The 9423-nt window shown below is 30.4% G+C and overlaps 1 protein-coding gene across 1 annotated transcript; it reads left to right on the top strand.

The window, feature by feature from the left end:
- Positions 1-1723: 1723 nt before the first annotated feature.
- On the top strand, positions 1724-9194 carry LOC139528758 (perlucin-like protein). Its single transcript, XM_071324946.1, has 5 exons — positions 1724-1753; positions 2267-2571; positions 4842-4927; positions 6810-6894; positions 8828-9194. The coding sequence occupies exons 2-5, from the start codon at positions 2280-2282 to the stop codon at positions 9046-9048; spliced, it is 684 nt and encodes a 227-aa protein (XP_071181047.1). The 5' UTR covers positions 1724-1753; positions 2267-2279; the 3' UTR covers positions 9049-9194.
- The last annotated feature ends 229 nt before the right edge of the window (positions 9195-9423 follow it).

Raw genomic sequence — 9423 nt, 5'->3', positions numbered from 1 at the left:
TCACATTTATTGATAGAACAATTTATAATTTGATAAGCCTGGTCATAGATTCTTTGTTGGATACTATGAATGTGATATTTTAAACTAAAAGTATTAAAAGTGAGATGACCAAAACCTAATTTATTTAACCAGTCTTTTACAATGTTAACCCATTTACTTGTTTTCTCTACATTATTATATATTTTATGGACTAAAGTGTTAGGCGAGTTTACAATATGGTTTAGAAATTTTATAGCTGAAAGGTGAATTTTAAAGTACAAAGGGATTCTGTTTGTCTCAGTTAAACAGGCTACATTTGTTGTTTTGCACTGTACTCCTAAAATTTCTTTAATAAATTTAATATGTAAATGTTCAAATGGATCTGAATCTTTGAACACTTGGCTTACACCCCAAACTTCACTTCCATAAAGAGTTATTGGAACAACTAAAGTATCAAATAATTTTTCAAGCATACTGCAGGAATTATCTAAAGAGACTGTTTTTTTAATTTTAAACCAAGCTTTTCTTCCTTTTTCCATAAGATTTTTTTTTAATGACTTAAACTTCCTGAACAATTTATAGTTATTCCAAGGTAACAAATAGATTTAACAGTTTCAAGATGTTCTTTTTCTACTTTAAAATAATTACAATGAGATTTTCCATTCGAATTGAATATTAAATAAAATTATAAGTGAAACTATCAGATTGCTATTTGAACTAATGGGCTGCCAAATTGACAAATTGCAAAATCACAAGATCTTTATTTAACTTTGCAAGCAAAGTATCTTCTACCTCTAAATAAAGGCAACAGTAGTATACCGCTGTTCAAAACTCATAAATCCAGGGACAAAAAACAAAATCGGGGTAACAAACTAAAACCGAGGGAAACGCATTAAATATAAGAGGAGAACAACGACATAACACCGAAACGTAACACACACAGAAACGGACCAAGCATCAGACAAAACACCACGAGAATAACAAATATAACATGAAAACCAAATACATGAATTTGGGATAGACAAGTACCGTGCCACGTCTGATCTCAATATCTCAAAAATAAGAGAAAACACAAACGACTCAACGTTAAAATGCAACACACACAGAAACGAACAATAATATAACAATGGCCATCTTTTAAGTTCGTAGAAAATTTTAAGTTCGTAGAAAACACCTGTCAAAGTATGTGCGTTTTATTTACCACATTTGATTATTTCAGAAAATAGAGTTATTATATCGTTTGAAAACTTCAGTTTTATAAATGAATTTTGCATCTTTGAAAATTGAGTTTGATCAGACAGTTTTCATCAACTTAGATAACTGTACACGATGCTCATTATGACAATTAATGTCTACTTCAGTATGTTCGAGTACAACATTCATGAAACTTAAAAAGGAATAAAAGCTATGCACGAGGGATTTTGTTCCCTAATTCTAAAAACAAACAAAAAATAACAGCAAATTTTAATAAAAAAAACAATGTATATTATGTAATATGTTTATGTGAAAACCGGAGTATCTTTTTACATTTATTGAAAATAACGTGTATTTATTTGGGATATAATATCCGTGTTTGTTCGATATCAGTATTGAATTTTGCATACTGCGCAGTTTTTGTTGGCTTTGTTTTTTCTCTTTGGAATGTAGGAACATGTTTCGTTCTATCTGAAGGTAAATGATTTCATTGCGTGACATAGCTATCGATTAGGTTTTAAACAAATGTTCGTGTAATAGAGTCCAAAGTCAAACATTTGGAGACAACAGTATACTTCATGTAAGTACATCTATAGAATATTATATCCCCCTTTTTACCAGTTGAGAAAAAGATACTTTCTTGTCAATGAAATAGCACATCTTTTCACGTAATTTGAAAAAAAGAAATTAGATATGAATTTTTTGTTTTTTTGGGTTGCTGAATGCCGCATGGTGAAAACATGTATGGTGCTGTTTTTCGAAGCTTGAAATTTTTGATGTTTTTCTCAAATTTTGTTTTCATGGACACTACATTAAATCAATTAATTTGTATTCAAAAGGCAATACATAGCTTGACTTAACGATGTCATTTTAATGTATTTTTTGGACACATTTAGATGCGTAACATTTGCTTTCAATTTTCAAACTGTAGTTTGGGCTATTTTCGTTTTGAAAAATATCTAAAATACTTTGTCAAATTTTAAAATGAACGTTTTGATAAAACAAAAAGCTGTTATACTTAAATTCAGAATAATTAACTTTTTTTTGTACATAGATATACCATTTTGCGAAATATCTTTCTGTTTGTTTGTAGTTGCATTCATATAATGACAATGATGATAATCAACATTATTTTGCTAATGATGATGTCAATGAGCGCATTCGGTCTGCATTGTATGGATAATAATGCAAAACATGATTTTGATGCATCAAGGAAAGCTTTGTTAGAGATAAAGTCTGATATACAAAAGGTTAGAAATACACTGTACAGTGACGTTCACCAAGTTGAAAACACATTGTATGCAGTACTGGGAAAAAGAAGTGACAGTCTGAGAAAACTTGACCAAAAGATACAGAGAATTAACAACAATTTTAAGTTCGTAGAAAACACCTGTCAAAGTATGTGCGTTTTATTTACCACATTTGATTATTTTCAGAAAATAGAGTTATTATATCGTTTGAAAATTTCAGTTTTATAAATAAATTTTGCATCTTTGAAAACTGTGTTCGATCAATTCCAGTACCAGAATCTATGATAAATGTAAATTTCGAAATTATCAATTTTCTCACCAAAGCAGCAATATACTAACTTCAACTGGACAATAAATTGCCTGGCACATTCGGTATTCGAGTGCCTTTTTTTCTAACAAAATTCATCGGAATACAGCAGGACGTTGGTGATGAATATTCCGTATTCCTGAAATTTAGAGTATAGGAACTAACGTTATGTATCATCCTGATAACGTTTTATATGTTTTATTTCTTTTTGTAGATATTAACCATTACTGTTTAATCCTTTTTTTGTAATACGCCTTTGGTATGGTTTGGTACCTATGCATTCTGACGTTGTGTTATTGTGCGTTCGTATCTTTTTTGTAATCTTATCTTTCATTTTTTCTAATGTTCTTAGTCTAAGACTTCATGCAATTTGTTTTTACTTGTTGACATACTTGTTTGTTTTTATAGTGATCGATTATAATACAATGTTGACTGCTGTACCCCTATTAATGACATTATACCAATGTTGTGTCTGTTCGTTTTGTTCACACATTGTTGTCAATATAATGGAATTTTATGCTACTGTCATACAAATGAGAGGTTTTGCTAGCTTCAAATCAGGTTTAATATATGACCTTAGAACAGCGGTATACTACTGTTGCCTTTATTAATTCACTATGTTCTGTATAAGAAAATGCCTGTACCAAGTTAATAATATGACAGTTGTTTTCCATTCGTATGTTTCAACGTACAACCAATTATGTGGTCATTTTTATAAATTATCTGTTTACAAAACTTTTTCGAAAGTAAGGATTTTCTTGTCCTAGGAATAGATTACCTTAGCCGTATTTGGCACAACTTTTTGGAACTTTGGATCTTCAATTCTCTTCAACTTTATACTTGTTTGGCTTTATAACAATGAGCGTCACTGATGAGTATTATGTAGACGAAACGCGCGTCTCGCGTGCTAAATTATAACCCTGGTTCCTTTGTTAACCAATTTCAGCATTTGTTCTTCTCATTAGATAAAGGACTTTCCGATTTTAATTTTCTTTGGAGCTCGGTATTATTATTATCTTATTCTTTTCTAATTGTATACAATGATAATAGCAAATGAAACCCAATATTTCGATATTTATAAATAAATAATTTTAAACCCATTGAAATACATATTTTTGTATTACGACAAATTGTTCTATTAATTCTAATATATAGAAGCAAAACAATACCAGAATATTTGAATGCACGAAGTAAAATGACACTTAAGACAGTACGACAAAGAACATCATGTGGTGCGATTTGGTCTGAATATGAATTTTATGTTTTTTTTTCAGATTTAATATTTGAAAATCTTTGTACCATGTGTACATTGCCAAAGCGTTTCATTTTTTTCAAAGAAAACCCAAATAAAATGACAAATTCACATAATGTTGTGACAATTTGAGTCATAGATGCTGGCATACGTCTCGCCCGAATAGACATTTATAAAGGAAGTGATTTGATAATTTTGTTGATAAAATACCGATTTGACAATGCTGTTGCACCATTCTAAAATATTCGAACTGCTAATAAACCAAAGCATATGTTTTTGTATAAATATAATACCGTAAATCGCCCATTTGACATAATGTACAATCAAAGTGCGTAATCAAGAGACACTTATATGTCATTTTCACAAACGCCTACAAAAAAACAAACAAATACCTAATGTTTTCAGAAATTTTAGAAATTTATTTAAGATTTTAGCACAATTTTGTAGGTAACCCTATTTTTGACATTTTAATAATTATATCTGGTTGTTTTGTTCATGCATCGTTTTCAATATAATGGAATTTGATGCGACTGTCATACAAGTGAGAGGTTTAGCTAGCTAAATAAAACCAGATCCAACTTTTTCTACATAGAAAATGCCTTTACCAAGTCAGGAATATGACAGTTGTTTTTCTTCGTTTGACGTGTTTGGGCTTTTTATCCTACATTTTTACCCTGTCAGACCTGCCATCTAGATCTGTCTTGGGTTCCACGGTATAATGTCAATACAACCACCCCCTTTCTAAAAAGGAGATGAACATAAAAGTATATATATATTGGATCTCTACTTTTATGATAAAAACCAATTGTTATAAATTGTTTTATTCATACTACTTATATCATTAAATTTGATATTGCAGACACGCATGCTAATGTTAAGTGGGATAAATACAATGGACATTGTTACCACTACGGTACTGATATAATAGATTGGTATACAGCAAAGGTAAATAATTGTAAATTTATGCTGAAATATTAATGTGCTATTGTTGAGGCTAAGATCATAGCTTTTTTTCATACTTCTCATGAAAATTACCAGCCAATTTTGATTGGATAATACGAGGGAGGTAATGTACTATATCTCATTGCTAAGCTGGAGACAATTGTTTGAATGTCACCTCTCTCGTGCAGGCCTAACTAAAGAAGAAATTTGATAAGCCAATGATTTTTTCATCAGTGATTTTAAGAATAATGCTCATACGTTTGCCCTAAGACATTGGACATGAAATGTACAAATACAAAAAAATACGTAAACTTCACTGCTGTCATATTTAATAACTTTCTATTTGAAATTAAAAAAAAACAACCCAATAATAACAGAATATTCAGTGTAATGAATTAAATAAAACAAAGCAGAGAGGGTGATAGAGCAGATTATCATATACTTAGACTAAATAATATATGATTTTTACTGTATGATAATTGCATTAAATTAATGGTAAATTTCATATTTTTCGAATTGGTGCTTAGCGGGCTGATATGAAAAGTTTATCACATGCTTCGATTGTTATCACATGCCTTTCCGTAACGTTATCGCATGGCATTCCGGTGATACTCGGCAAATTCCGGAAAATACATCTCAATGTTATGTTTTTAGTGAATAACATTACAAAGTAATGTACACATCAATTATTTGGATACTGGAAAGTGTATTGTGTAAAATAATAAAAAAGAAAAAGAAAAAGAAAAAAAGAAAACAAACAAATTATTAAATAAATATGATAAATGCATTTTTTTTTAATTTAGAAAGTTACTTTAAAATAGGTTGACTTTTCCAGACAGTGTTCCTTATGTATATTGTTGAATTATTTGTTTTGTCGATTCGTCCATATTAAAATATTTTTCTTCTCTATAGAAAGATTTCATATCGAATGTACTAAATCTGGGGTCCGACGTCCGCAAGCTTTTCAATCTTTGAACTACTATTTTGGAAACACGTAAAAGGACTAATATATGAATCTGTTATTTTTCTCCATTTTTGAAGCATATCTCATGTATTATCAGCCCTCGGTCAATATCAGCCCTCAAGCCATGCGGGTCATGGGCTGATATTGAACCTAGGGCTGATAATACATGGCGATATGAAAAATGCCATGTAATAATCGGATATTATCACCCTTTTGAATATTGTCAACATTGGCTTTCCCTAAGTTGAGGTAACAATCTGCTTCATCACTCTCTAATAACATAAATCGTATCAATATTTCTACCCCCGATGCGCATTTCGACAATCAATGTCTTTTTAGCGAAGCTCGAGGAAAAAATGTTTGAAAATTCAAAGCTTGTTTAAAGGATGAAGAACTATAAACCAAAAAGGACAAAAAGTATAGCCAAAGCTTGGCAAGGAATAAGAGCTTTGCAGGAGGAAGATACGTTTCTTGATTTAAGATAATTTCAAAACTTTTGTAGCAACAAATTTTAATAACACAAAATTCGTATTTCATTCAAGTATCCAAACTATGCGGTATTGATATATCATATTAGAATTACATAGTATTTGGAATGATTAAAATAAAAAATTCAGTTGTTAATATGTATATACAAAAGGATAATACAAAGAAATTAAACTTTGTAAAAATGCCGATATCCAATATTCATTATAACATGTTAATTTCATACATATATATAAAAGTCTTTAAATAATGTTGAAACACTAAACATAAATAGTATGCTTTTATATAATTCTTTCTAGTATCGCCTATTTAAGACGGTTCATATTTAATTTTCTGTTTTTATAGGATTCTTCAAATGCATGCATATCAATATATATATCCATACATACTTATCATGGAATTTGTGACGTTTATCTTATGATTTTTATATGACAGAGGTACTGCCAAAAGATTGGAGGATATCTTGTAAAAATTGACAACACAGAAGAAAATAGGAGAATTCATTCAATTATAAGGAAAAGTAAGTGATCGGATTGACCTATAAAATAAACGAATATAGATATATGTATACAATCATTGATGTATACAATACTTTTTGAAGCCCATTTTTATCATTAAAGGAGAAGAATTTTATGGTCAAGGATGCGCTTGTTTTAGTTGCAAAAAATGTTTTCACAAATTTTGGGTATTGGATCCTTATTATTGCCACGTTAACAAGTAATATGTGTTAGAGTTGTTCTCATGCCTCCAGAGTTTACAAAAATGAAGGTTATCGATTTAGAAAAAGAACCTTCATTTTTTGAATAGCTAAGAACACTAAATGGTCATTTGCGAGTTAGGTCTTGAGAAACAATGATAGTCCTTTGGAAGGGGACGATAAATGGCTGACCTGTGTTAGGAGAAAGCAACATCACTTGCGCGTAAAGGACACCCTTGCAAAGTGGACAGGGATTTATATAAGTTGTAATAAATTGTTTTCCAATCCATTATAAATGAATATGTTTAAACTAAATACGAAATGGCCATTTATGAATACATCAAAATCAACAGGTGATTCTCATCGGATTTTGTCAAATGTTTAGACGTCTTTTCTATTATATTTATGTGTTATGGTAAATAATATTAATCACCGCATTCATTTATTAGATTTCATTTTGTTCAACGTAATCAGTTCGATATTTTACGTTTGAAGTAAGATTCAAAACAAACCGGACATAGCTTTATAATATAGTTAATTGCTACCTTAGTTTGCTATTAAGAAATATTAAAATGTGCATTGTTATTAAATAAAATATCAGTATTTAGTTCAAATATAATCTTAAATCAATCCCAATTCTATCTTATTCATTCAAATGAAATCATTTTTCATTTTTTGATGATCTGTTTTACAAATTCAAATGACGTCATCATTTTTTGTCATTTTTTACAATTTCAAATATGACGTCACTTGGCGTTGAGGTTTAAACCTATTCGGATGGGTCTACATTTTGTGTTGCAAATGTCTGGTTATGTAATGTATTTCAGTTGTTCCCTGCAATTAGTTAATATTTCAGTTCTATCATGTACAGCTTTTGTTTAGTAATTTTATAAATTTACTGTTTGCAAAAGTATAAATTATTCTAAATAAAAAGGATGTGTTGGTAACTAACAGAAAACCCTGGCCGTTTTTGGCACAACTTTTTTGATATTTTGGTCCGCCATGCTGTTCGACTTTGTGCTTGTTTCGGCTTTCAAACTTTTGTATCTGGGCATCACTAGTAGATCTTGTGTGGATAAAATGCACTTCTGGCGTTTTAAAATGTTCAACTTGTTGCCTTTTGCTGGCTGTTGTTCGTGTGTTTCTTTGTCAATTGTATTCTCCAATTTATTTATATTGTAGTCCTGTGGTGTTGAGTTGTCATTTTAATGTTATATTTCACATGGCTATAAAAGTGGAGGTTTGGCATGCCACAAAACCAGGTTCAACCCGCCATTTATTCCTTTAGAAATGTCCTGTACCAAGTCAGGAATATGGCCATTGTTATATTATAGTTCGTTTCTGTGTGTGTTACATTTAAAAGTTGCGTCGTTTGTTTTCTCTTATTTTTGAGTGTAAATTCACATTGCGATAAGACGTGTCACGGTACTTGTCTATCCCAAATTCATGTATTTGGTTTTGATGTTATATATTTGTTATTCTCGTGGGATTTTGTCTGATGCTTGGTCCGTTTCTGTGTGTGTTACATTGTAGTGTTGTGTCGTTGTTCTCCTCTTATATTTAATGCCTTTCCCTCAGTTTTAGTTTGTTACCCCGATTTCATTTTTTGTCCATGGATTTATGAGTTTGAACAGCGGTATACTACTGTTGCCTTTATTTATCAGACTGCTTTTAAAGGGTTTTCATAACGAAAAAAGAATTTAGGTAATCAGAAATTTTAAGTACAAAAACAACTCATTTTTATCGTATATTTTAGCGGGCCGCAATCACTGGATTGGACTTACAGACTTCAAAGAAGGCGAGTTCCGTTGGACGTATGACCAGTCTGTAGCTTCATCTATACCTTGGTATCCAGGTACTGGAAAACATAATACAAATAAGAACTGTGTTGATATAGGTGACTTCTCAGGAAAATGGGGTGACAGAACCTGTTCTATTCAGCTTTCATACATCTGCGAAAGAAACTTTTGCAATTAAACTGAAGTGAACCGTCTTTAATTGTTATTGTATAACATTTGTACGTCGGATGAACTAAAACTAGCTGTAATGGTCTCTTTGTAATAATTTTTCAAATATTTGAATATCATATTGAAAGATAACTAATTACAATTAAACAAAAGCTAGATTTTCATTGTACATTTTTGTCTATCTTAGCTCTTATACATTGTATTTGATTTAATTGTTCAAACCAAATTTAAGATTTTGTCTGAAAATCTGTATAGCCTCTTAAAATTTCAATAACATTCTTTTGAGTATTCACCAAGAATAAAGATTATATAGTTGAAAAATGCATTGCTCTTCATACTGGAAAGCACATTAGGAATTCTACCAACAAATAAAATAACTGTACAC

The sequence above is a fragment of the Mytilus edulis genome, chromosome 6 (genome assembly GCF_963676685.1).
Source record: "Mytilus edulis chromosome 6, xbMytEdul2.2, whole genome shotgun sequence".
In the NCBI taxonomy this organism is placed as follows: domain Eukaryota; kingdom Metazoa; phylum Mollusca; class Bivalvia; order Mytilida; family Mytilidae; genus Mytilus; species Mytilus edulis.
This window is presented reverse-complemented; position numbering and strand designations above follow the sequence as displayed.

What these genes read in the sequence shown, in the direction of transcription:
- LOC139528758 (XM_071324946.1), top strand. Translation starts at nt 2,280, where the DNA reads ATGACAATGATGATAATCAACATTATTTTGCTAATGATGATGTCAATG. An exon ending in CGTAGAAAACACCTGTCAAA is followed by an intron (nt 2,572 to 4,841) that starts GTATGTGCGTTT and finishes TTGATATTGCAG; the next exon opens with ACACGCATGCTAATGTTAAG. An exon ending in TCATTCAATTATAAGGAAAA is followed by an intron (nt 6,895 to 8,827) that starts GTAAGTGATCGG and finishes CGTATATTTTAG; the next exon opens with CGGGCCGCAATCACTGGATT.